This window comes from Capsicum annuum, chromosome 12 (assembly GCF_002878395.1).
Source record: "Capsicum annuum cultivar UCD-10X-F1 chromosome 12, UCD10Xv1.1, whole genome shotgun sequence".
Lineage (NCBI taxonomy): Eukaryota > Viridiplantae > Streptophyta > Magnoliopsida > Solanales > Solanaceae > Capsicum > Capsicum annuum.
In genome coordinates, this window is record NC_061122.1 from 225,999,335 (window position 1) to 226,027,196 (window position 27,862).

Here is a 27,862-nt window from a genome sequence, read left to right on the forward strand (position 1 = left end):
AAATGATGAAATTTATATAAATTAACGAAATAATTTAATTTCGTTAAATTCCCCTCTGTTAAATATTTGGCTCAAAAATACCCCTCCCCTTAACGAAATTAAATTATTTCGATTGAATTAAATCCTAACTTTAACTTTTTAACCCTAATACTTTAATTTTTTTACATAAAAGTTTTTTTTTTAATTTTAAAAATAAGATAATGAAAAAAAGTATTTGAATTATAATATAAATTGGTTGAATTTGATTTGAAAAATAAACATACATTTATTCTAAAAAGGTATTTTCACTTTACATCTTTTCAATCTTTAAAGAAATTAACGAAATATAAATTTTACTTAAAGAAATTAACGAAATATGAATTAAATGCTGAACTTTATATAAATTAACGAAATAATCGAAATAATTTAATTTCGTTAAGGGAGGGGTATTTTTGAGCCAAATATTTAACAGAGCATATTTTGACTCATTTCAGATACTTCAGGGGTATTTTTTATCCTTTTCCGAATTTCGTTAGAGGGAGGGGTATTTTTGAGCCAAATATTTAACGGAGGAATATTTTTAAGCCAAAAATTTAACGAAGGACATTCTTGAGCTATTTCGGATAGTTCAGGGGTATTTTTGAGCCTTTTCCGTTAGAAAAAATAACATAAAGTTACAAAAATCTCACCCTTACAAAGTAATTACAAAAATCTCAGCTAATTATATAAATTCATTGGATGTATAGAAAACTAATTATGTATCTCACCAGACCCAAAATTAGAGAAAATATATCGAAAGCTAATTATCTATCTTGACAAGAAAAAAAATATATCTTCATTAGATGTACCATGTATCTAGACAGACCCAAAATCACAAAAAATGTATAGAAAGCTAATTATGTATCTATATAAAGGAAAAACAAAAGTATCTTCATTAGATGTATCGGAAGCTAATTATATATCTCAACAGACCCAAAATCAAAATTTTCAGTAATTATGTAAAATATTGAAATTTTCTGTAATCAAACTTCTAAACTGTCCCCAATAATATTAGCATGCACATCATTAAAATGTCACCTTAGGCTACATATAGAAGACTATAAATACATTTTTATTCACATCATACTACTATTCAATTTCCTATTAAAACAGGTTTAAAAGCAAACAGAAAGAAGATGTTCAGTAAGGAACAATAATAGATTCTATGAGTTCTTGGAGTGGAGCCAGCTCTTTTTTGTCAATCAGCACAAACTCCTGCAGAATGAACACCAATTATAAGTGTTAGACAATATCAATCCTATAGTTAAAAGTATCAATGAAAACCATACGACGAAAAATATGCTGCACGGAGAAGATTTTGACCATGTCCCCAGGTCGTGGGTTTGAGCTGTGGAAACAGCCTCTGGCAGAAATGCATGGTGTGGTTGCGTACTATAGACCCCTAAGGTCCAGCCCTTTTCCGGAAACCGCGCCTAGTAGGAGCTTAGTGCACCGGGATGGCCAAAGAAGTTCTTGACATAGTCCCGGGCAGGCCAAAGAAGTTACTTGACCATGTCACCAGGTAACGGGTTTGAGTTGTTTGGGTTTGAGCTGTGGAAACAGTCTGTCGCAGAAATGTAAGGTATGGCTGCGTAGTGTATAGACCCCCTTAAGGTTCGGCCTTTTCTGACTCTGTGCCTAGCAGGAGCTTAGTGCACCGGCTGGCTAAAGAAGTTCTCGACATAATCAACATCTTTGAGCCCCTCCCAGGCTGGCCAAAGAAGTTCTTGACCATGTCACGTGGTCACGGGTTTGAGAGCTTCTCGCAGAAATGCAAGGTATGGCTGCGTACTGTAGACCCTTAAAATCCGGTCCTTTTCTGGACTCCGTGCTTAGCAGGAGCTTAGTGCATTGGGCTGGCAAAAGAAGTTCTCGACATTATCTACTTCAAGCCCCTCCCCAGACCCCCATTGTGTGATCACACCGAGTATGTTGTTGAAAACCATAAGAACAAACTTAAGCTGCATAAAGTACTTGACATAATCGACATTTTCAAGCCCCAACCCAGACCCTACTTGTGGGATTACACCTAGTATGTTGTTGCTATTGAAAACCATAAGAACAAAGTTATGCTGCATAACGAAGTTCTTGACATCAACATTTTCAAGCACATAACAGAAACTGCAGTAAGAAACTTGTTAATGCGTATTAGCATGCAATGACCATGTCTACAACAAAATAAAAACTAGTAAATGCGCAAACAGCAAAATAAGCTCATTCAGGATCAACAGTTTAGACGACTCACATGGGTGAAGAGTATGAAGTGTTTGAAGCACGTATTCAAATGGGCTTCCTCCTTAAGACTCACAATCTTCTGAAAATGGGAGTGATAAATATGAGCATATACACGAAAGAGGCGTTTGAATATTGTCTTGACAACATCCTTGAAGTTAGGAGGAAAAGGTGCACCTACAAAAATATAGCCCAGACGACAATGAGAAAAGATAACATAATATTGTCTAAACTAAGAAAGCCAGGGATTTTAGCTAAGCCAGACTTCCTCATCCAACTTCAAACCACCTACTCCTACGCATCCGCCCCAAGAGAAAAGTTTTCACTCACTCAAGATCACTTCCTAAATCCATTTTTATAGAGACAAAACGATAACATGATTTGCACATTAGCAGTAGTTGTGAAATCATTTTTAGGAAGAACATACACAGTCTAAATCAAATTATTAAAAAAAATAGGAGTAGTTGTTGTAAGGATCGTAACCAGATAACTTAAAAGAATCTGAAACAATTCAGGCATTCCAATATAAAAAGTAGGCTATATGAGTTGGGAAAGGGGATCATTCTTTACATCTCCAAAATGACGTTAAAAATATGAGTCGGTAAACTGTAATTAGTACTTACCAAGCCTTTGAGGAAATAAAGATTCGTCATCCAATTGAGTTTCAATCCAGTCCATCAAATATTCAACATATTTCGGAGCCGAAACTTCAATAGGCTTCTTAATCTGTACACCATCAGCCCACCTATACTCATACCTGAAACACAATATATGAAGATGTTATGACATTATTGCAAGGATGGGACTTGAGTTCCACATCGGTTAAATGGGAAACTAATGTGGGGCTTAGCTAGCTTTTGGGGTGTAGTTCTCCTAAGGCTGTATCAGAAGAAGTCAAGAATGATGTAGCCCGCTGAAGAATAATCCCAGATTAGATTTCCACCTAGCCTAATACTAGTGTTAACGTTATCTGGTATATATTTGGTCTTCTCGGAATTAAATCACAAAATGAAGGGAAAATATTGTTACTTCTTAGTATTTGGTCCATTAATCCTATAATCCTTATCTTTACTTTGGTCAAAGCTGCATCAAGACATCTTCTCGAGATTGCTGCACTCTTGGAACTCACGACATCAGTGTTCATATTTTTTCTTATCATTATGTTAGCCTCGTTGATGTTCTCAAACTGTTCAAGTTACGATATTCTGGGCAGAGCATTAGATGTCTATGAAATTCTAGACCAAATGCCTTAATGTCATGTCACTTAAGAAGACGGTTCTGATTAATTGCTAATAACAGCTTACGCAAGAATCTTGCACCCCCTTAAAAGAATTGTGATATGGGCAGGTAATTTGGGAAAGCGGAACAGCCGAGTTTTTCATATCCCTGTGATTAAAAGCCATACAAATTCCACTGTTGGACAGTTGAATTCGAATATGGTCCTCACACAATTTGCAAGAATCAACTTCCTATAACCAAGGAACAATTTTAGTGACTTTTTTTTCCGCAAAAATGATTAAATTACATCTCAAATAATGTATATAATAGAAGTAACCTTGAAACCTATGTTGCTCGGACTCTTCAAAAATGTCGACGGGTGTGTGTCGGATCCTCCAAAAATAGTGCATTTTTGAAGGACCCGACACGGGTGCGGCAACATTTTTGGAGAGTCTAAGCAACTTAGCTTGACACAGCTTATTTATAAAACATACTTGGGGCCTGCAGTCATTGTCGGGCAGTTTTCTGGCGTACAGAACTCAGTGAGGGTGCCATAAAGTAGATTCACCTGGTTGAAGAAATCTACAGCTGCATATTCAAGAATAAAAAAAATCGCCATTAAATTAAACTTGATCAGCTTACAGCAACAAGTAGGAAAACTGAATGTGATATATGTAGCATGTATTCTCAGCATTGGCTTCAAACGGAGATTATATCCACAAGATGAGGTGTTTCGGCATTGCAGATGCTAAGACGGATGTGTGGTCATACCAAATTAGATAAGGTTAGAAATCACCACATTCGCTATAAGGTGCAAGTAGCACACACTGAGGATAAAATGTGAGAAGGTCGCTTAAGATGGTTTGGACATGTTCTACGTCGACCTACAGATGCACCGGTCTGTAGGTGCGAAACTATGGTAAGTGAAGGTGTTAAAAGGAGACGTGATAGACCTAAATTACATGGAAGGAAGTGGTCTCAAAAGACCTGCAATTACTTGGAATAAATGCAGAATTAACTAAGGATAGGGCACAATGGAAGAAAAAGATCCATATTAAGTGATATAGGTTCTACACTCGTAAGACAAACACATTTTTCACCGTTATTTTAATTATTAAGACGCTGATATGATATGAGCCTAAATGAAGAAATGAGGATTCATATAGCCGACCCCAACCTATTCGGATCTGAGGTGTTGTTGTCGTTGTTGATGAAAATATTGTTTTAGGTCTGTTGAGTCTAGGGCATAGAAAGACGCCAAAAACCACACGGGACGGAATCACTTCATCCAAGCAAGACTTATGACCTATATTTAGGCTGGTATCCTAACATCAATATCCAGTATGTTAAGTACTCTTATTCATCCCATTCAAGCTACCTAATCTGACTACATGGATATTAAGGCAAGAGATAGGCAACCTCAGGATCTTTTTTTTTGTTTTACATACCCTAAATGCATGTTTTTCACTAGTTTGATATGCTAGAGGGAGACGAAGGATATTTTTTGGGGTTATCTCGACACGGATGAGCATCACTAAGGACTTCATTCATGATACCTGGCCTAGGATCTACAGCGGTTCAACAGGTCCCAGGCACAGATTTACAGTTGAGGTTTTTAACCAGAGTCATAATATTCTTTTCGTTGAATATGAACCAAAGTTTCATCATATTTTCATAGCATCTACAGTAAAAGTAGGTCTACAATAGAGATAGAGTTGATGTTTTGGTGAATGTGAACTTTTATTAGTACAAAATTAGGTTACATGACACCTCTTTAGGACTTGTTACTGAAAAGGTAATATACAAACAGATCAGTCAATCCGGAGAAGATGGAAGCCTCTATTCATTTTTTTCCTAGTTTCCATGTAGCCAAAAGAGAAAAGAAGTTCTTGTTAGAGAAGTCAGGATTTTTGAGATTAAGAGTGGGTGAGAGTTTTACCCTGCAGTTCAACTAAGATACCGCGTCCGGCAATCATATTCCAATCATATCAAACAGCCGAAATGGAGGAAATATTAATGTGCAACGGATTCCCGTCATTATGTATGAGAGAGAGAGAGAACGAGAGAGAGAGGGAGAGAGGATGTACTGTTGACAGCTAGCCATTCATTAATATCTTCCCCAGGAGGAAGCCTCACGGCCTCTCTCAAGTTTCCACTGCCTAATGTAGAATCAATGTGCTTTCTTAACTGTGCACCCTGCAACAAAGAAAACGGCGAGCAAAGCAAGAAAGATGACCCGTTCAGGACCAAAAATACTACTTTTCTACCCATAATTTTACTGTTTAGATCAACTTGCAAATTAAAAAGAAGACACAATGGAAGAATGAATAACATGCAAGAAAACCAAAGGAAAATAAAATTTTCTTCCCGAGAGTTCAAATTCTAAGCATGAGATACTTTAGATTGTAAAACTAGCCAACTATATCAATTTAAACATACCGAAATTTGGAGTTGGATGAGTTTCCAAGAGCTCCGAACAGATTATATGTCAAATCATCTAACTCCATTAATTCGTTCTTATCCTGATACCTTTCGTGTCATAGATACAAAGCTTGCTGCATCCTAGTAACTTGAAATAGCTTTGGCGGTAGGGTTGGGTGGCTTGCTGGGGCACGAGTCCCTTACTAGTTCTGGGGCTTTGATTGGCATAAGCTGTTTTCACCTTCTAGCCAGCAGTTGCCGGATTAGCTTTCGGAATTTCCTTAACCGCCTTTATTAAGAAAGAAGAGATCTCAAGGTTGGACATCCATCACTGCGGTGATGACGCGGTTGAGTGTTCATTCGGTCCAACACCCGGCCTATCAAACCTAGCTTTGGGTTCGATCCAGCAAGTGATTCACTACCCGAGAGAGGGATAGTCATGAATGGAATGCAAGGAAGAGAGATAAGCAGTTGGCGAGGACCATCCGTTATGCCGAAATATAAAGATCTGCACTTTCCTTTTACAACGAAAGAGGGAGGGGACCCTCTTCCCTAAAAAGCCTTTCCGATTGCCTCCCTCCGCTCCTATCTCTTAAAGCTACTGCATCCCACCGATCCCCGAATCGGCTCTGCTAGTTGGCTTTGTTGCTATCAAGGCTTAGCATTCTATGGACTTCCCTACGTCCAGAAATGGTATGCCAACAAACACCCTTTCTCCTAAGCCAGCGAAAGTCTTCTGATGGCAATAACCGTGTTTCCCATTAAAAGTAAAGCGGCGTTCTCTCTACGCAGGTAGAGCCGTACTACTTCTGTGCTAGCTACCAGCTAAAATTGATACTATCTACAACTCCTGAAAGAAGGCCAAATAGCGTCTCCTCCGACATTCCCTCTCTCTAAGTTATTCAAACCATTTGTCGGATGGAAAGAAAGCCAACTTCGCTATAAACTTGTTGAACACATAGTATCATGCATGGCAAAGGAGGGACAGTCTACTGAAAATGACTCTCAATCTCCTACAATGTGTTCAGGGATAAGTTACCAAAGGTGCGGGTGTGAAAAGTCGCCAATGACCCTGGGTTGAGTCTACGGTACACCATGTCCAATAATATCATAATAACAAGCATGAAAATATGCAACTAAATTCAACTACTGACAAGCTTACCTTGATCAAGACAAGCTTATAATTAGCAAACAAAAAATAGAAAGTAGAAATCTAAGCATGTTTTGAGGATTACAAAGATCTACTAACCCTATAAACTTGATTACTTGAAGATGTCATTTCCTTGAACAAGTTCTAGAAATTTGTGGTATCGAAATTAGCAGGCGCAGCGGAACATTTAACGTACAGGATGTAACTACCAAAAAAGGACAAGACAAGAACAGCAGAATTTCTTCTTAAACTAGGAAAGAGCATAACCTTACTCCCTGAGGGTGCAGTCTTTTTGGGTCGGAATGTTCTCTGGTTCCTATAAACCAATAGCAAACAAGACGTCATATGAATAATGCTATGTACCAATAATCCATCAAATAGGATAGAAAAGCACACTCAAGGAAAAAGCTAAAATAATGACAAGAAACATAATGCAAATTGCAAAGTATGCAAAACACTACAAGAATGTCAAATGGAACTAATAAATTTGAGAACCAATGCGATAGTCACCTGTTAAAAGCTACTTACAATTTACATGTGAGATATGAATAGCAGAAATAGCATTATCTTCATTGAGCTGAAGCCTCAAAAACGCAAACTTGCTAAAGCAATGTGTTACCCATTTCTATTTACCCAGTGTTACAACGTACTACTGAGTAAGCCGCGTGTTAAAACAAAACCATTTTTCGGTGATATGTGATGAACTTTCTATATATGGTTCAAAAAAGGAGATAAGTTCTCGAAGCATAGTTCTCTCTTCTTATACACACGAGGGCTTCCAACCTCCTGTTTATAACAACAACAACAACAACGACATACCCCATATATATAGTCCCACAGGTGGGGTTTGGAGAGGGTATCGTGTATGAAACCTCACCCCTACCTTGTGAGAGTACGGGAGATTGTTTCTAATAGACCCTCAGCTCAAAACTGTTGTTAATTTGATCCTCCTTGTGAAAGTACAATCTTTACAACAGACGTTATACAAACGTCATCCTTCCATTTGTCTAGTTCATGTCCAATTAAAAATTAAAAGTACACGACTATTCACTTAATAAAATATATACCAGATCAAATATTTGATCTTGAAATAGTAAATAACTAAATATCCTAGATTTCCTTCCCAAAACAAGTGAAGCAAACAACATAATGGCATACAAGCCGTTGACATGAATCAAATACCTTTCGCCTAAATCTTATATATGTATTAAACAAAATACTAAGTAGCCGTTTGGTAGCTGGTTAGAGTTATGCGACTATTAGTGATACAAGAATTAGTTATGACGGAACCTACATATCAGTTAAGCAGTTACTCATCTACGTAACACTACATATATTTCCTCGTAACTTATATATATGTATTAGTTATTCCATCTTCTATCGTACATAAAATAACACTACATATTTCCTCGTAACTTATATACATGTATTAGTTATTCGAGATTTAATACATGAATAACTTACCTTATACTAAGGGGTTATTTAGTTCATGGAACCCTAACAAATTCCAATCTTCTGGATTGCACAAACACTTTACAAAAAAAAAAAAATAGTAAATAAATTTAAAATCTTCTAAAAACTCAATCAAACAAGAAACAAACAACCTAAAAGTCTAAAACCAATAAAAAAATCAATGTGACAACAAATAATAACAACAAAAAAAAAAAAAACAAATTCAGAAGAAAAAAAAACTCAGATCATTAGATTAGTTATCATGCATCAATTAAAAAAGAAGAAAAAAAAAACATGAACAATTCACAATCATACCAAATAATTTTTTTAAAAAAAGAATAGAGAGATGATTATTTACCTTCCAAGACCAAACAGACTCATTTTTTTCTTTTTAGGTATATGAAAAAAATATTTGAGAAAAAAAAAATGATTCTTGATGTAAACTTTTATTTGCCACCTTGATAGAAAAGGTGGCAAGAAGAGAGAGAGAGTGGACAAAGTGAGAAAAGCTGCCCAGATTTGTTCTTTTTTAAAACAAAAAAAATATATATATAAATATCATATTTTATATTTTTCATTTTTTTAGTCGGTCGACTTTAAAAGGAATGACTTATTTTGACATGATATAGAATATTTTTAAAAAATAAAGTTTCTTTTAGTTGTATGATATGAAATTAAAGTTATGTCAAATGTATCAAAATAACTTTTAATCTTATGTTTTTAAACATGTCACGTAAAAAATTACAATCAAAGTGTTTGTCAAAGGAAAGGATCAATCTGTTTTAAACGAATTAAAAAAAAAATATTTTTTTTAAATCAAGAGAGTATTAAATAATATTCCTCTAATTTTATTTTCATTAAATAAAACTTTTTTATATAAATAAAAAATTACTAACTTTCAGTGACAATCTTAATTAAATGCTTAGGATAAATCTAAGAAATTACTCTTTAAAAGGATGCCTAACCGGTACATCAATTATTCTAAGGTCAAGTGTTAAATTGTTAGGCATAATATATAAATAAATATATAAAATTTAAAAAGTAAGTGCATATTTTTTATGTGATAATATCCACTGTCTACGCCATATAATACAAATCAATTTGAATATATTTCACACGAATTATCACATTTATAATGTGTGTCTATTTATTTAATTTTACACTAATTTATGTTATTATTTGTGGATGTGGATATCAATGTATTTTTTATTTTAGTACATAGAAAAATCTAAAGAAAGTTGTCTCACATGATTTTCCTTCTCATATCTATTGCGTGTTCACCAGAATTACATATATTTAATTAGTTTAAAAATAAATGACCTATTTTAATTTAACATGAAATTAAAAAAAAAAGATAGCGTCTTAAATTAAAGTTATAATAAATGTGTTAACTATCATTTAATTTTATTATCTTAAATTTGACGCCTGATACATTTCAAATTTCCTTAAGACCCTTTATTAGCCTTCGTAATAGATTATAAATAATAATTTTTAAGATTTATTTTCTTTAGTTGTTTTTAGTATGAATGAAGCAACCACTTGAGAGTGATTCCCCTCTTGTTTTTGATGTGTTGAATGCATATTTAGAAATGAGGGTTTTGAGGGCGACTGATTCTCTTTTGGTTCATTAAGTGTTTGTTGATAAAGGATTTAAGGATTTTGAATTTAATATATTCAATAGGTCTTATTTGTTTGTATCTTCTCGTGTTAATCTAATTATCTTTATCTCTTATTCGATTGTTCCTTTGTTTTCATAGTTAAATTTTTGTTCTCGTAATTTTCCTCGCACCAACACGTGAAAAATTAAAATTAAAATACTACTATAAAAAATATCATTATACTTTTATGTTATTTTTTTTTTAAACGGAAGAAGCAACTAGTTATGATATAATTTAATAATTAATTAAAGTAGTATATTTATATCAAGACAAATACAAGATTGAAATTGGAGATGTAATTGAATTGGAGAATTAAATTCACTCTAATATATTGACGTTAGACCATCTCCAACCGCCCTTCAAATTACCCTCTAAACTCTATATTTGGAGGGTAATTTGGAGAGTGGCCATCTTCAACCGATTTTATTTCATTTTCTGAACGTCATATTTGGAGGGGTGAATAGCGTCTCTTCAAATGTGGAGATGCACTATTCATTCCCTCTATTTTACGTTTTGATTATTATATTATTATTTACATTACATAACATTTTTAATGAACATATAATAAATTATAAAAGACCATTAATTTAGGCTGTAATATTTATAATTATTTTTCTAATGTAATATCTTTATTATATTTGTATTTTTATTTTTCATGTTATATTTAAAAAAAAAAAATTGAATAATTTTTAACTAGACACGAAAATGCTCATTTTGAACTTCGTAATGCATTAATAGAGCACTTACGAAAGCGATGTAATAGTCTTGAGAGTTGAATATTTACGTAGAAATTAAAATAAATTTTATCATGATATAATATATGTTTAACTATATTTCATCAATGATTTCACTTTTATTTACATTGTTCATTAATAAAATTTTTAAAAGATAATACTTATGATTTTACATGCTTCAATGAGACATTTTAATATAAAATAATTAAAATTAATTTTTTAATATTATTCGTACATCGCACGCATACATATACTAGTAAGTAGTAACATTACATCTGTGCTGGTCAGCAGATATGAGACATGATATGCTTTCTAACATTGGAATATAGTAGCAGCCTAATACTTACAACTGTAAATGCTCTTTTCTCTCTACCTACACTCCCAATCACCCCCATAAAAAGAATTAGAATAATTAGCAGAAAATTTGCAAAAAATAAAAAATAAAAAGGTGGGTGGGTGGGGGTGGGGATGGGGGGTGGGGGGTGGGGAATGAGGGGGATTCCCTTGTAGTTTAACGTGTAAGGAAACAGAATGTTGTGGGAAGGCAAAAACAAAGGCCAATGCTATAAAGTGTACAATGTACACTGACCCTTCTGGGCTAGAAAAACAGTACTGTGCTCCCATCCATGCTGCTTAATCCTTTGAACCTGCAAGAAGTCGATACGCGCAGGACACATGAGAAGTTTTCCAAGTTAAGGAGGATACATCAAATCATCGATGTTAGACAGATTACGGTTTCCTTTATTGTGTATGAGTGCGTGCAAGTATCTGGTACGAGGACATCAAGTTTTTTTCCCCGGTTCTAGTGTTGAGTATATTCTGAAGGATCTGATTGACCTTGTATCACACCTACTCAACACTGGTAGGTCATGGTTCCAAATACGCATTTCAGAAATAGTCGAGTTAAGGCAAGGTTATGAATGACAGCACTACAGACTACAGAGATGAGAACGCGTTATATATTAGTGTAGCATAGACAACTTTTAACTATTTAACATAGATTCTGGTAAAGACTATAATAAGGCAGTACGTTCCAGTGTACCAGATGTAAAGGGTAATCGTGTTCAATGATTCACAATCAACGAAAAGAAAAAGGGCAGTCCGGTGCACTAAAAGCTCCCGTTATGCACGAGGTCGGAACCACAAGGCTCTAATGTACGCAGCCTTACCCTACATTCCCGCAAGAGGCTTTCTCCTTGTCACATGGGAGCAACTTTACCAGCTACGCCAAGGCTCCCGTTCAACGATTCATAATCAAGGAGATTCCCCTTAATCATCCAGATTAAAGAAACCTTAGAAGAGCTAAGAAAAGGGAGGTAGGTTTGAAGGCCATAAGTAAGGCTGATATATGAAAGCAAGACATTTGGGTGATTCAACTAATTAATAAGGACATGTTCAAAATGTTCTACGTTTAGCATCGCAGTATATCGCTTAGATGGTCCCTCCCTACTTATGTTGCACAGACTCTCCAAAAATGTCGCCACAACCGTGCCAGATTCTCCAAGAATACACCATTTTTGAAGTATCGGACACGGTTTTGAAGAGTCTGAGCAACATAGGTCCCTACTTCCTAACTGATTCTGTAAGTTGGTGAGAGACCATACCAGAAATTTATTCCTTAGCATCCTAAGGTATATCCCTCCACCAAAAATATGGTAAGAGGCTTATCAAGAGATCATCTCGATTAACTAAGAGATGCACAGGACAGAGTATAGCATTATTCTGTTAATCTTGCAGTATTTCCATCTTCTATCTATCGTTCAAACTTTTCATAAAAGCAAATTTCCAAATGCATTTAACTTCAATCTATGCAGTTTACTTTTTAGATGATGATGGTGGTATCTGGGCCAATTTCGCCCACCTCAACTATTCCATTGGGTGCCTGATACCTCCCATGTTAGCATAGGTATCTAGTGGCTCTGTCCACCAACGCTTATGCAGATGCGGAGAAATCACTTAAGTAATATTTTGTCTTGGATGGAATTTGAACCCTATTCCTCGGGTACATTTAGTAACATTATTTCCCCAAAAATTTACTCCGAGTATAATGCCACCCTTTTGTTAGATCTTCTATTGAGCCACACAGAGCTCAATCATATGAGCTCTTTGACACAATAATGAAATATAGTTGGCCATTTGCTATAATCTGTTATCACCAAGTGTCAAAATCTACGAGTCCAAAAGTTAGAATTACAAGCATTCTAGCTTGCTGAAAAGTTAAAATGGATACTAAATATATTCCTAAATACTTACTGGTCTCTTGATTTTTGCTAATCGTTTTTTACGGTCTTTGTTACTTCGAGAAGAATTATTGTGGAAATAGAGGAACAGTCGACTCACTTATAATTATACTCACTAAAGTAACTCAAATAATAATGAAGATCAATTATAAACTTTGTCATACAAACCTTAAGCAAAATGTTTAAACCATTTGTTAGGGGAAGCCCGGTGCACAAAGCACCCCCCGTTACCAGGGGAAGGGGAAGGGCCACACCTCGAGGGGTGTGATGTAGATAGCCTACCCTAATGCAAGCATTAATGTCTGCTTCACAGCTCGAACCGGTGATTGAAGGGATTCTAAAAAGTCTACAAAATCATTATCTAGCTTCAGATTACACCACCTAATCCTCCATCCATCCACCCCAAATCCAAAATCTGTTCCACTTTTCTCATCAAAATATCATCCACAACTGATTTTGTGCGAATATAATTGGTGTGTATTTCTTCAATCATATCAACATAACACAGTCGGAGATATTCAATGTTGGAAAAAGTGGTTGATATGATTGTAAAATGAAAAACGCGTCCTTAGTTGCAAATTGCACACAAATCCGAACCAACAATCATTTAACTAAGGTAAGATCAAGTTCCTTTCCCATCAACAATCACATCCATCTTAAGACCAAAGAGCAGCTTGGAACCTAATAATTGGCGCTCTATTGGCAAACTTATCTCTATTAGTTTGAACGAATAAATTTGTCAGGGACTAACAGCAAAAACCACAAAATGACCAACATGTAGAACATAGATTGATGACCAATATTACACCGTTTAAGGAATTAGAACAAAGTGACATGACAAGTCTAATCATGGTTAAAATGCAATATAGTACTACTTCCATTTGTAAGTACTCTGTAGCATACCTTTGCGAGGATGAAGTAAGCCATTGATGCCTTGTTTTAGACGATCCATGCATTGATTGGGAAAGGAAATTTTGGTCGGCATTTCAGATGAATCTACCACCTCCCCTAATGATTCTTTGGCACTTAAGCTTGAAAATGTACGAAACACCCTTTCTTGCAAACCAGAAATATTTAAATCGAGGTTACACCGACTGTCTTCCACAATGTTTCTCATGCTTTGCTTATCAGTGGACCGAGCCATCTCTATAGCACCACTTCTAGCAGCTGTGAAGGCTGCGAAAGAACATACCAGTAACTTAATAAATCAACTTCAACAGTAGTTTCAAATCTCATACAGTTGGCAATATCGACCAAATATAGAAATAGAGAACTTAAACATCCAATTCAATAAGACGCTGAATATGAAAAAGTCAGTGATTTATACCATTGTAAGGGACTGTGAAGATGTAATTGGTAGGAAGGCCAATGCCAATGCCGAGAAGAGAGAAGCCAACGCTGAATCCAACCCCACAGCCAGCTCCAACATAACCAATAGCCTCAGGACCAAATCCAGGCCCCCACCCCACCCCACAGCCAATGCCTATTCCCATGCCCCAGAAGGCTCCATATGTAGGATGCACCGGATTCCATCTTTCATATCTCCTGAGCATTCCCTTTATAATCATTTCTACCTACAATCACAAGACCGTGAGTCTTTTCAAATTCTGCGAAGGATACCCTACGATTACCAAAATGGAAATACCAAGTCCGGAGAGGCTTTTCTCATTGGCGAATTGGGTAAATTTTAACTCCGTCTGGAAAGTTATCCATTCAAAGCTTTCTAACAGTCTAGAACAATATGATGGAACTTTATTTACTTGTTCAGGAGCTCTCTGTCTTACTCCCTCCGTTCCAATTTATGTTTTTGTGTTTGATTAGACTTTGAAAAATGGTCTAAAACAAGGCATAGGTGTGACTATAAATCAAAACATTAGAGGTAAAAATGAGAAAATTAAAGTTGATTTTTTCTCTGAATAAATATGACTTTCTTTTCAACACATACCGCAAAGGAAAGTACGACACATAAATTGGGAAAGGAGTATTCTCTTTCTCTATCTTTTGTACTAATTTTCCCTGCTCATCCAAGTTAACCATCAAGTTGTAATAATTGAAAGCGAAACTAGAAAGTTAACCCCTTTATTCCCAGTTAACCCGAAGATTTTGGTAACTATTCCCTTAGCAAATGAAATTAAGGGAGATTACAGTATACTTTGTTCACACAAGTTATGCTCTTAAGAATTAGAGAACACCCCAAGAACAAAAAGAGCGCAAACTAGCACTCTTTAAACAATGAAACCTAATCAAAGTAACCAGCAACACTTTGAAATGAAAATGGACAATTCATTACACTGTACTCGATTCACACGAGTTATGATCTTAAGAATTAGAGGAAACCCCAAGAACAAAATAGCACAATATAGCCTAATTAAAACAATGAAACCTCAAAATAAGTAGCAACACTTAGAATTGAGGATAAACAATATCTTTGACTCACACAAGTGGAGTTTCGAGCTTACCCCTAACTTTATGAGGTAGATAGGTTGTTTCCAACAGAAGAATCCGAAGAACGATTATAAGAAAAAAGAGAGCAAAACAAGGATACAAAGCAAACAGAGCAACAAATAGTATTAAAAACTATATAACAAAGAAAATATGTGATTCCTAAATATGATTACGAATAAGAAGGGGAGGCTAGCCCCATGCCTCTCCCACATGAAATGCAACAACTCTGGATTACTCAGAGAGGCGGAGCCAGGATTTTAACTCAGGGGTTCACTATTTGAAGAAAACCTAGACGAAGGGGTTCAACACCTGCTATAGATACGTAAAAAATAACTTTAATCATATATAAATGGTATATTTTTCTGTCGATGAACCCCTGCCAAAGGGCCGGCTCCGCCCCTGATTACTCAGAGAGGCGGAGCCAGGATTTCAATACAGGGGGTTCAATATTTGAAGAAAACCTAGACGAAGGAGTTCAACACCTACTATACGTACATAAAAAAATAACTTTAATCATATATAAATTGTATATTTTTCCGTAGAAGGGAGTTCATCGAACCCCCTGCCAAAGGTCTGGCTCCGCCCCTTACTCACTAACTTTCTACCCAAATCCTCGACGTACATATCTTCCTGTCTAAGGTCATATCCTCAGTATACTTGATTCACAATTAAAGATACCCCCAAGAACAATGAAACATCATCACACTAAGCTGCAACACTTAGAAATATAATGGATAATTCAATATATACATGATACATACTAATAGCAAATTAAAAGTAAAACTGAGTGATTTTAAGTTTGTACCATGAAAAGGTGCTGCTCAGTAGTGGACTCTCACTGCAATATTCTTGAATCTTGGAGTAAACATTATTTGAAATTTGATATGAATATTGTAATATATCACTTATGGCCAAAAATTGATGCAATCTTGATCTATCCACATATGAGTTGGTCTATAATATTGTATGGTATATATAATAAATACATAGTAATAAAGTACAAAAAGAACCCATATTTTAAAATAATAATAATAATAATAATATATATAGAGATATTTTATTTAATTTTTCATTCGCAATCTGGTACTTACTTTACATCAAATGATTCAGACTCTGAATCTTTGATTAAGAATGAAATTACTTATCACTGCATCACAATTTTTGATAGTCAAATTAGATACTTTATCTCTTCAACTTTATCCCTTCAAATTATATTATAGTTGATATAAGTCGGGATCTATCGAAAACAACCTCTCTACTTCTTCGGAGGTAGTGATATGAACTGCGTATATTTTATCCTTCCCAAACCTTACTTGGTGGGAACTCACTGGGCATCTTATTTGTTATTGTTGTTGTTATAGTTGATATGACACAATTTTCTTTTTAGTATGTTTAATTATGCTAATAACTTTTTAAAATTTGGAAAGAGTAAACTCAATTTTAGTGATACATTACAACTCGTAAAAGAAAATACTCCAAGGAGTCGTTTAGTTTATGGGATAAAATGAGCTATCGCAGAGTTAATTCTGAAATTAAATTTTACGTATGAAAATGTAACCTTCACTTTGTAGGATTACATCATTTTTTTCTTTTTTGTTATTGTCTAACTGAAAATATATTTAATATCAAAATAAATTTATACCTCAAACTTGGTACGATTTTAATCCTCCTAAAAGATAGGATAAATTAGGGGCAAAATTATAATTTTAAGATAACTTTGGTCGCAAACCAAACAACTACATTAAATAATCAACATACAAGTGCAATAGTACTTTTTTGGGAAAATGGTTTAAAATATATTCAAACTTTAATGAAATTTGTTGTAAAGCGCTTCAACTTTGTAAGGGTCCTTCTAAACTATTTATTAGTGTATTTTAATATATTTTATAAGCTAATAAATAGATAAAATTTATTAATAAATAAATAAAAGAGTTTAGTAAAAATAAATATCATTAATATACGCTAATAAATAATCTAGGGAATCATAGAGCCCCACAAAAATTCATGCGTCTTACAACAATTTTTTATTAAAATTTGATTATATACCAGACCATTTTCCTTTTTTTTTTTTTTTAAAAAAACAACCTTATAGAGCACTTTAATATTGAACAATTGGGGGCAATATAGTAATTATTCAAGAGGCTCTATCTATATAGATAAGCTTCTTACAAAATCTTGAAAACAAATGCATAACCACCAACCAAAATAACAACACAATGTGAAAGTGTGAAGAAGTTGCAAAGCAAAACAATGGAAACATGTTCATTTCCAAGAATAGTACTATCATCCCCTTTACCTTCATTAACCTCAAAAAACAAACATTCCCTTCACTCCCAAATTCACAAATCTAAACAACACCACAAAAAAATCACACCACTTTTTGCAACACTCAATTCTCCTAAAGGTTTTGGACCTTCACCTAAGAAGCTTACCAAGAAACCAAAACAACAAAAACAAGAAGATGAACAAGAAGATGATGGGGATCAAGAAGGAGGTGTTATACCAGAGATAGTAACTAATAGAATGATAACAAGAATGGGATATTCAGTTGGTATACCTTTGTTTATTGGCTTGTTGTTTTTTCCTTTCTTTTATTATCTTAAGGTTGGTTTAAAGATTGATGTGCCTACTTGGGTGCCATTTATTGTGTCATTTGTGTTCTTTGGGACAGCTTTATTGGGAGTTAGTTATGGTATAGTTTCATCTAGTTGGGATCCTATGAGAGAAGGATCAACTTTGGGTTGGAATGAAGCTAAGAAGAATTGGCCTGTTTTTTGGCAATCAATTTGGGGTGGTGGTGGATCAACAAAGAAGTAGGATTTTCTTTTGGGTGGGGGATCTATAAATGTATTTTTGTTTGAGTGTACTTTTATCTTGATCTTATTATAGCATGCAAAGTTTGCTGTCGTTGGCGCTTTTCATTTTCAACATTTAGAATTTCTTGATCAATTTGCGAAAGTTTTTCAGTGTTAGTTCACTTCAAACTTTTGCTAGTTGAAGAGAGTTACTTCGAGGATAAAGAATGATCAGCGGTTGTCAATATATCTCGTGGTAGCAAAAATGTATTCTAAAGCACTTGTTGCTTTAGTCAAAGAAGTGGCCTTCTACCTCCACGTGACACTGCTCTGTCAGGCTTTAGATTCCTTTATCCATCTCCTGGCCGTTGCTTAACTCCTTGTTCCGTAAAAGAGTGTTGACCTATAGTGAGAAAACCTATCTACCGTAGAGGTAGGGATAAGTCCTGTGTACACTTTATCCTCCTTAGATATCACTTATACGACTATACTGAATATATTATTGTAGATGATCGTATCGACCTATAATTACAAAGCATATAAAAAGTTATTTGTGTTTGAGATTATGATAATTTTAATCCTTTACTTCATTGGTATAGGAAGAAATACAAGATTTTGAAGCTTGTTCATTTGCATTTGCTAATGAATGTTTAAGACAATGCTGTATCATTAATATTACTACTCCTACTTGTTTGATAATATTAGTATGTTCACCATTCTGCTCTAATATTTATTTAGTTGCTACTAAAATTTGTTTATATGTTTATCTCATCAAAATAATATGTAAAATATGCCACATTAAACTAGAATAATTAGTCACTTTAACAAGAACAAGAATAATCTCAATAATATACTTATATAGAACAACCAAATCATGATTCATGAGTATTGATCAGTGAATACCAAATCAGCCCAATACATAGCACATAGAATTGGGCTGCCCAATACATTGAACATAGAATTGGGCTGGGCTTACCTCATTTTGAATGGATAGTATCAGTTGCAAAGAAAAAAGCCCATTGGTTGACTTGGGTTGCTACTTAGGCCCCAAATATAAGGGGTCGTTTGGTTGGGAACAAGTTATCCCGATATTAATTATCCCAGGATTTGCTATCTCGGGATAAGTTATCCCACCACTAAGGTATAAATGGTGAAATAAATAATCTCGAGACTAACTAATAACTCCAACCAAATGCGGGATAAAATAATCCTATTTTTTATCCCAGGATTATTATATCTTATACCTCACACCAAACGATTCCCAAGGGTTATAAAGACTTCAAAGAACTAAAGAGTGAAGTGAGCAAATATCCGCTTTTGGGATCGCTATTTAACTTATGCCTGCTTTGTAATTTTTTTTTTTTTTTTTTTTTGTGTGTGTGGGGGGGGGGGTGCAGGGGGGGGGGGAGGGACACTCTATGTCCATTAGGCCAAATAAATTCCACCAAAGTGGCCAATTTCAAAGTTATGCCATGGGATAGCCATTAGATTATTTTACTTCCATCCACTAGACATTTTTGGAAACTGTGTAGTTATTGTATAAAATACGTATCTGCATAAGATACATATAGAAAATGTATAGAAATTATTTAGTTGTTGTATAAAAAGTGTATCTGTATAAGATATATATAGAATTTGTATACAATATGTATAGAAATTATATAGTTATGATATAACACGTGTATCTGTATAAGGTAATGTGTGTCTGAATTTGATTTGCCAAAATTTTCTTTTTGCTCTTTCAGTTTCAATAATTAAACACTCAAATCTACTCCAAATAAGCACAAATTTGAAATGTAAGTTTCATTTATCATAAGAACAAACTTCAGTTATCACTTTGTCAAAACAATTACAAATCTAACAAACTCATGATTGAAATACGTGTTAAAAAATGACTAAAATTTTAATCGTATCTGTTGAGTTTTTTTTTTTAATGTCTAGATTTCAGTTATACATTACTAAACAAACATTTTTACGTTTATTTTTTTACATTTTTTATGTCCAAATGTTCATCTAATCAAAGAAACCTTGAGAAATAGGGAAAGATTTTAAGATTGAGATTTAGAGAGTACAACAACATATCCAGTAGAATTTCACAAATGAGGTCTGGGGAGGATAAAGTATACAAGGCCGAATCTATGTAGAAGAATTGGGGTGCCACGACACTCGCATTTCTCGGTTGAAACTCTGTATATTATGTATATATCTGTATATATGTATCAGTTAATGTATAAATATTACGCTTGGCACCCACAATATCAAATGATCTAGTGGTGCAAGTGGTTGAAATGACTGTTTTACGCAGGTTCGACCCTTGCTTTACACTGTTTTTAGTTTTTTTTGGGACGATTTTTAGAACTAAAGAACATTTGACCTCTTCTAACATAACACTTAATAATACCAACCAGACAAGCCTTTATATTGCACTATCTTTTGTTGATATATATAATTATAGTTTACTCTGTGAATATTGACTTCACTATCCTAAAATATTGTACGGAGTATACGTTATTATCTAGATAGTGGGCGTCGAATTACTGGTTGATTTTGGTTACTCCGTAATAGTGTTTTAATTGTGAATTCTATTTGTGTTTTTGGCTTTTTATTGTTTTTAGTAGTTTTGGAGTGTGGTACCTTGTCTGATTACTGTTACTTGATTTACAAGCATATCTGATAATTGTGGTAGTATAGTTCCCGGTATTGACTATTGTTTATCAAAACTTGCGGTATATTATTGATTTTGTTGCTCTCTATTTATTATAAATTGTTGTTTGTGTCCTTTTAACCTTATCTTGATCCCCCTTTGTTATCTTTCTTCCCTTTTTCCTTTCATCCTTTTTTCTCTTATATTGCGTAATGGCTGTGATTGGCAATGGTAGACTAGGGTCATGTCATAGGTTGGGGTCGGGGTCGGGTCTAGGATCGAGTTTGGGGCTAGGGACTAGCGGTAGTAAGGTTAGGTGGGATAAGGGAGCTTCAAGGTTACGAGTTGGGTCTTGAAGCATAGGTACTTTGCAGGGTAAGTCTATAGAGCTGGTGAAGATTCTTAGAAAGGGGAGGGTTAGTGTAACGTGTGTCCATAAAACTAAATGGGTAGGCACTAAAGCGAGAGACGTGGATGGATATAAGTTGTGGTACTCGGGTAGTGTGAGACATAGAAATGGGGTAAGTATCTTAGTAGATGAAAATCTTAGCGAACAGGTGGTAGAGGTAAAGAGAGTTAGTGATAGATTGATGTCTATTAAGTTGGTCATGGGAGGGTCTACGGTGAACGTTATTAGTGCCTATGTCCCATAAGTAGGTTTGGACGAAGAGAAGAAGAAGGAATTCTGGGAGGTTTTAGATGAGGTGGTGAGGAGTATCCCGAGCACTAAGAGACTTTTTGTGGGAAAGGATTTCAATAGGCATATTGGGTCTTTGTCGAGAGGATATGATGATGTACATGGCGGTTTCGATTTTGGTGAGAGGAATGAAGGAGGAGCTTCTCTGTTAGATTTTACTAGGGCTTTTGGGTTGTGGATAAAAAATTCAAGCTTTCCAAAGAAGGAGGATTACCTTATTACATTTCGTAGTTCAGTGGCTAAAACTCATATAGACTTTTTGCTTCTTAGAAAAGGGGATAGAGCGTTATGTAAAAACTGTAAAGTCATGCCTAGTGAGAATCTCTCGACTCGGCATAGGTTGTTGGTGTTGGACTTGGTTATCAATAAGGGCAATAAGAAGAGAAGTGAGGAGGCTCAGCCCAGGATTAAGTAGGGTAGCTTGACTTTGGCTAGTGCTTTGGAGATAGAGGAGAAGTTGAAGAGTAGGGGGGTTTGGGAGAGTAGATGGGGTGTGGATAGTATGTGGGAGATGACTGCTAGTTGCATTAGAAAAACTGCTAGAGAGGTGTTGGGTGTCTCGAGAGGTCGATCTGGAAAGCATCGAAGAGATTGGTGGTGGAACGAAGAGGTCAAGAGAAAGGTGGAGTCTAAGTAGGTAGCTTATGCTAAGTTGGTTGGAAGCAAGGATGATGAGGAAAGACAGACGAATAAGAAGGAGTATAAGGTAGATAGAAGAGAGGCTAAGTTAGCAGTTACGACGGCTAAGTCAGCAGCTTTTGAGAGTTTATATGCGGCTTTAGAGGAGAAAGACGGAGATAAGAAGTTGTATAGAATGACCAAGTCAAGGGAGCGGAGGGCTCGTGACCTTGACCAAGTGAAGTGCATCAAAGGAGAGGATGGTACAGTGTTGGTTGAGAATTCCCTCATTAGGGAGAGGTGGCAGTCATATTTTCATAAACTTTTGAACGACGAGGGGGACAAAGGTTTTGTGCTGGGAGACTTGGAGATATCTGAAGAGGGTCGTGATTATAGTTATTGTAGGCGTATCGAGGTTGAGGAGGTCAAGAGAGCTATTCGCAGGATACAGTGGGTAGGGTGACGGGGCCAGACGAGATTCCAGTAGATTTTTGGAAGAGCACTAGCAGGGCAGGTTTGGAGTGGTTGATAAGGTTGTTTAACATTCTTTTTAGGGCAGCTAAGATGCCTGAAGCGTGGAGGTGGAGCCCGATGATTCCAGTGTATAAGAACAATGGATACATTCAGAGTTGTAACAACTATAGAGGTATTAAGTTGTTGAGTCATACTATGAAGGTTTGGGAGAGGGTGGTAGAGTTGAGGATGAAGAGGATCACGACGATCTCCGAGAATCAGTTCGATTTCATGCCAGGTCGCTCGACCACTGAGGCCATTCATATTGTGAGGAGATTAGTAGAGCAGTTTTGGGAGAGGAAGAAGGACCTGCACATGGTGTTTATTGATCCGAAGAAGGCGTATAACAGAGTTTCCACGGAGATTCTGTGGAGGTGCTTGGAGGCTAAAGGGGTGTCCGTGACGTACACTAGGTCGATTCAGGATATGTATGATGGTGCGAAGACTCGTGTGAGGACGGTAGGTGGAGATTCGGAGCACTTTTCAGTTTTGATAGGGTTGCACCAGGGATCGACTCTTAGCCCATTTTTATTTGCCTTAGTGATGGATGTTTTGATGCGACATATTCAAGGGGAGGTGCCTTGGTGTATGTTATTTGCAGATGATGTGGTTCTGATTGACGAGACTCGGGGTGGAGTTAATGATAAGTTGGAGTTTGGAGACAGACACTTGAATCTAAAGGTTTTCGGTTAAGTAGAACCAAGACGAAGTACTTGGAGTGTAAGTTCAGTGATATGTCGCAAGAGGATAAAGAGGTTGTGAAGATGGACTCTCAGGCTGTTCAGAAGAGGGAGAGTTTCAAGTATATGGGGTCTATAATTCAGGGTAATGGTGAGATCGACGAGGATGTCACGCATCGTATTAGGGCAGGGTGGTTGAAGTGGAGGCTCGCTTCAGGAGTCCTCTGTGATAAGAAGGTGCCCCCGTAGCTTAAAGGAAAGTTCAACAGAGTGGTAGTCCGGTCGGCTATGTTGTATGGAGTGGAGTGTTGGCCAATCAAGAACTCCCACATCCAAAAGTTGAAGGTGGCGAAAATACGGATGTTGCGATGGATGTGTGGACATACCAGGAAAGACAGAGTGAGGAATGAGATTATTCGAGAGAAGGTGGGAGTTGCCTCGGTGGAGGATAAGATGCGAGAAGGGAGGCTATGTTGGTCCGGGCACGTGATGAGGAGGGATCCTGATGCTCTAGCGCGGAGATGTGAGACTCTGGCTATGGATGATTTTAGGCAAGGTAGAGGTAGACCGAAGAAATATTGGAGGGAGGTGATTAGGCATGATATGGAGCAGTTACAGCTTACAGAGGACATGACCCTTGATAGGAAGGTGTGGAGGACGCGAATTAGGGTAGAGGGTTAGGGGGTGGGAGCGCGTCGATAGTAGTAAAGGAGCGCTCCTTTGGGGCTGGAGTTTCTGGTCCGTAGTGTTGTGGCTGTAGTTTTATCTTTTGTGTTTATTATACTGTTAGTTTGTTTTGTGTACCATACTAGTTTATATGCGCTTACTTTTTATGTTTGTTATACTGTTATTGGTCCGAAGCCGGGGGTCTATCAGAAACAGCCTCTCTACTTCTCCTGAGGTAGTAGTATGGTCTGCGTACACCTTACCCTCCCCAGACCCCATTAGGTGGGAATACACTGGGTATGTTGTTGTTGTTGTTGTTGTTGTTGTAGTATACGCTATTGTTCAAAACATGATGGCACCCGGAGCTTCCGAATCCTGGATCCGCCTCTGAAAGTATACGTAGATCTTACCACTAGAGAGACTGTTTTCGGAAGAACCTCGGCTTAGGTGTAAGATAATAATTGATAATATCCAACATTTTTCCTACTTTTATGATATATAATTGAAGGGGTTTTCAGCAAATCAGTACTTCCCCAAACTTTTGCATTATTATGTTGTGTTGTGTCTTAAGTTTTTTTTTTTTCCCAAACAGAAACAAACATTCCTAACGTTTGAACGAAGTCTAATCTCGACAGTTGCTTTTCATGCATGTTCCCTCATCTTTACTGATTATTAGTCGGCGGAGATAGAATTTTTATCAAGAAATTTAATCGTGCTCTATATATAAAAAGATAAATCTACAAATACTTTATGAAATAAGTAGAGTAACAGAAAATATAACCAGTGTGCGAGAGATTGGCTTTGGATGATTTCAGACGGCGTAGACATAGATCGAAGAAATACTGGAGGGAGGTGATTAGACGTGATATGGAGCAGTTAAAGCTTACTGAGGACATGACCCTAGCTAAGAAGGTATGGAAGATGTGAATTGGATTGTCGTCAAATAAATAGCTCGTGATACGTCAAATAAAGATATATTTTTTTCCTTGTAAAGATACACAATTAGCTCCAGATACATTTTTTCTAAATTTGGGTCTGTCGAGATATATAATACATCCAACGAAGAGATATTTTTCCTTTGTAGAGACACATAATTAGCTTCCAATATATTTTTTTCGATTTTAGGCCTGTCGAGATAGATAATTAGCTTCCGATACATTCAACGAAGATACATAATTAGATAAAAAATTTATACTTACTTTGTAAGAGTGGTGATTTTTATAAATATTGTAAGTTAAGGTGTATCACGTATGATTATGTTATTTTTTCTTAATTAATTCATATTCTTACAAATAAATATTTACCTTAATGATTGTGCTAAACCTACAATTAGCCAAACCAAATTTAAATTAGAAACATTACGTGTAGGCAAGGGCACATGACAGAATTTTGTTAAGTTCCTTTGCAACAAGGCAAAGACAACATAGTACAACTATTGCAGTGTATGTGTTTTTTGCTTTGACTCACAATTATTGGTCACACTTAATGTGGACAAATAATCTGCACAAATGCAATAAAGAGAATGTAGAGTTGACATAGTAGTAATTGAAAAGTTTTTCTTGTCACTCCATTCAAAGTCATTTTTTGGTATTCGGTATTTGAAATTTACTGGTATTTATTAGTCTGAGTAATTTGAATTTATATTAAATAGAGGTGGCGAAATTAGCGAGTACGTAAAAACGTAAGTAGTCCACCTAAAATGTCTAAGTTTAGGCACTTATAGAAATGACTCACCTATTTATTAACTCAATCTATTTTGATTTGTACAATTCAAGCCATCTAAAAATCAAGAAGTTATATTTAATGACCATTAAATTTGGTGGTATTGAATTTTTGAACCCCCATTTTCTTCATAAGCAAACTTCCAACGGCAAAACTTGTTAAATTTGAAGATATGCTGATGGAGCAAGCGAGCTCAAAAGTTTAAGATTACCGACCTTCATATTTATTCTCGTAAATCACCCGACTGAGCTCACTTGAGCTACTCGGGTACAAGTTCGTAGACCACTAACCCCATTTGCTAAATATGTTTCCAGATTGATCCATCAAAAAATCTTAATTTTTTGGCAAAATGTTCTTCTGGACTCTTGTACTATGTCCGTTTTGTAAGTTGGACACTTCTACTTACATGTTTGTCATCTGAACCTCTGAACCCACTAAAAAACAATATTTTAAATCCTTTTTTGGTGAGCGTAACACTCTCTCTACGTCAGCTGTCACGTCACTTGCTACATCTGCCACCTCAGCTACCACATCATCTTTATATATAAAAATATTAAATATTAAAATAAATAAATAAACAAACAAACCAACCCCTTTCTCTCTCTTCCCCTTTTTCTTTCTTTTCCGGTTCTTTCTCTCCCTTCCCCTTTCAAGTTCTTTCTTTCTATGTTTCTTCTTCTTTTTCTTATTCTTCTTCCTCCTCGTCTCATTCTTCTTTTCCTTTGTCATCTTCATCTTTTTATTCTTCTTGCTCTACGGAAAAATAAAAAAGTGAGGGGCAAAAAATTTAAGAAGTATGAAAAGAAGAGATTTTTGTGATTTGGGTGATTCAAGAAATTTGAAATTCAATGTAAAGACTCAATTTTTATGCTTCCTTTAGACTCTTTATGATTTGGGTAATTCAAGAAAGTTTGAAATTCTTGAAATTCAACGTAAAAACTCAATTTTTGTGGATTTTTTGTGATTTGGGTAATTCAAGAAAGTTGAAAATTCTTGAAATTCAAAGTAAAGATTCAATTTTTATTTTTCTTGGGATTTCTTGTGATTTGGGTAATTCAATATTTTGAAATTCTTGAAATTCAATATAAATATTTTTGTGAATTGGTTAAAATTCAATGTTGAGAATTCTTGAAATTTTTGTGAATTGGTTGAAGAAAAAGAACTTAAGAATTTTTTGTGAATTGGTTGAAGAAAAAGAAATTCAATGGTCAGTGGTGTAGTGTGTGATGATTTTTGTGGAGAAGAAAAAGAATTTTCCGGTGAGGTTTTGTCGGGGGAGGGGGGGCAGTGTAGTGCTTGTCGGCGTTAATGGTGATGGCCGGCGTGGAGGGAGGGGAGGTGGAGGTGGCTGAATGGGGGCTGGGGTGGGGTGTGGGTGGTTGAACGGCGGCTGGGGCGGGGTGGGGCTAGCTGAATGGGGGTTGGGGTTGGAGTTGGGGTTTTAATTATTTTTTTTAAAATTTATTATTTTTAAAAATATTTCTAAATTAAAAAGATGGAGGAAAAAAAGGCAGGTCCTTTTTTAATTTTTTTTTTAAATTTAGTATTAATTTTATTTTTTTAAAATTATTTTAATATAAAATTGACCAAAAATTGACCCCCCACTCGCACCTCAGGTCAGTGACTACACTCTCTTAATCCTAGTCAACCATTTCAATGCCACATAGGCAAAGTCAACAGTCAAAGGATGTAAAATGTTGCTTTTTAGTGGGTTCAGGTCCAGATGACAAACATGTAAGTAAAAGTGTCCAACTTACAAAACGAACATAGTACAAGGATCCAGAAGGTCATTTTGCCTAATTTTTTTTGTATGATATGTCATATAAAAATATTTTATCGAAAAAAATTATCAGTTTTCATTGTTAATTAAACAACTTATAAGAAAACAAAGTAAAACTTAGTAATAGTTGCGTGAATTTGATCTTTGACTCATTATTCACCTATCTTGAAGGGGAGTCT

At 35.6% G+C, this 27,862-nt stretch overlaps 3 protein-coding genes across 4 annotated transcripts; 1 reads left to right on the top strand and 2 right to left on the bottom strand.

Annotated features, from left to right (window-relative positions):
* Positions 1–957: 957 nt before the first annotated feature.
* LOC107851738 (MOB kinase activator-like 1A) lies at positions 958–9,016 on the bottom strand. Its single transcript, XM_016696822.2, has 7 exons — positions 8,850–9,016; positions 7,307–7,355; positions 5,556–5,664; positions 3,963–4,056; positions 2,874–3,007; positions 2,264–2,427; positions 958–1,233 (listed from the first exon to the last, which is right to left on the bottom strand). The coding sequence occupies exons 1-7, from the start codon at positions 8,870–8,872 to the stop codon at positions 1,159–1,161; spliced, it is 648 nt and encodes a 215-aa protein (XP_016552308.1). The 5' UTR covers positions 8,873–9,016; the 3' UTR covers positions 958–1,158.
* A 2,056-nt stretch (positions 9,017–11,072) lies between these two features.
* On the bottom strand, positions 11,073–16,526 carry LOC107851741 (cadmium-induced protein AS8). 2 transcript variants are annotated; one of them, XM_016696825.2, is made up of 4 exons: positions 16,374–16,526; positions 14,451–14,697; positions 14,027–14,299; positions 11,073–11,530 (listed from the first exon to the last, which is right to left on the bottom strand). In XM_016696825.2, the coding sequence occupies exons 1-4, from the start codon at positions 16,374–16,376 to the stop codon at positions 11,517–11,519; spliced, it is 537 nt and encodes a 178-aa protein (XP_016552311.2). In that variant the 5' UTR covers positions 16,377–16,526; the 3' UTR covers positions 11,073–11,516. The 2 variants fall into 2 exon arrangements, with proteins under 2 accessions (XP_016552311.2, XP_016552310.1); XM_016696824.2 differs by lacking the exon at positions 11,073–11,530 and having other exon boundaries at positions 13,980–14,299.
* A 1,203-nt stretch (positions 16,527–17,729) lies between these two features.
* LOC107851694 (protein PAM68, chloroplastic) lies at positions 17,730–18,476 on the top strand. Its single transcript, XM_016696781.2, has one exon. It carries the CDS (start codon positions 17,819–17,821, stop codon positions 18,383–18,385), a length of 567 nt encoding a protein of 188 aa, XP_016552267.2. The 5' UTR covers positions 17,730–17,818; the 3' UTR covers positions 18,386–18,476.
* The last annotated feature ends 9,386 nt before the right edge of the window (positions 18,477–27,862 follow it).

What these genes read in the sequence shown, in the direction of transcription:
- LOC107851738 (XM_016696822.2), bottom strand. Translation starts at nt 8,872, where the DNA reads ATGAGTCTGTTTGGTCTTGGAAG. An exon ending in CTGCACCCTCAGGGAGTAAG is followed by an intron (nt 5,665 to 7,306) that starts GTTATGCTCTTT and finishes TCTTTGTTGCAG; the next exon opens with GGTGCACAGTTAAGAAAGCA. An exon ending in TTTATTTCCTCAAAGGCTTG is followed by an intron (nt 2,428 to 2,873) that starts GTAAGTACTAAT and finishes ATATTTTTGTAG; the next exon opens with GTGCACCTTTTCCTCCTAAC.
- LOC107851741 (XM_016696824.2), bottom strand. An exon ending in CTTCACAGTCCCTTACAATG is followed by an intron (nt 14,300 to 14,450) that starts GTATAAATCACT and finishes GTTCTTTCGCAG; the next exon opens with CCTTCACAGCTGCTAGAAGT.
- LOC107851694 (XM_016696781.2), top strand. Translation starts at nt 17,819, where the DNA reads ATGGAAACATGTTCATTTCCAAGAATAGTACTATCATCCCCTTTACCT.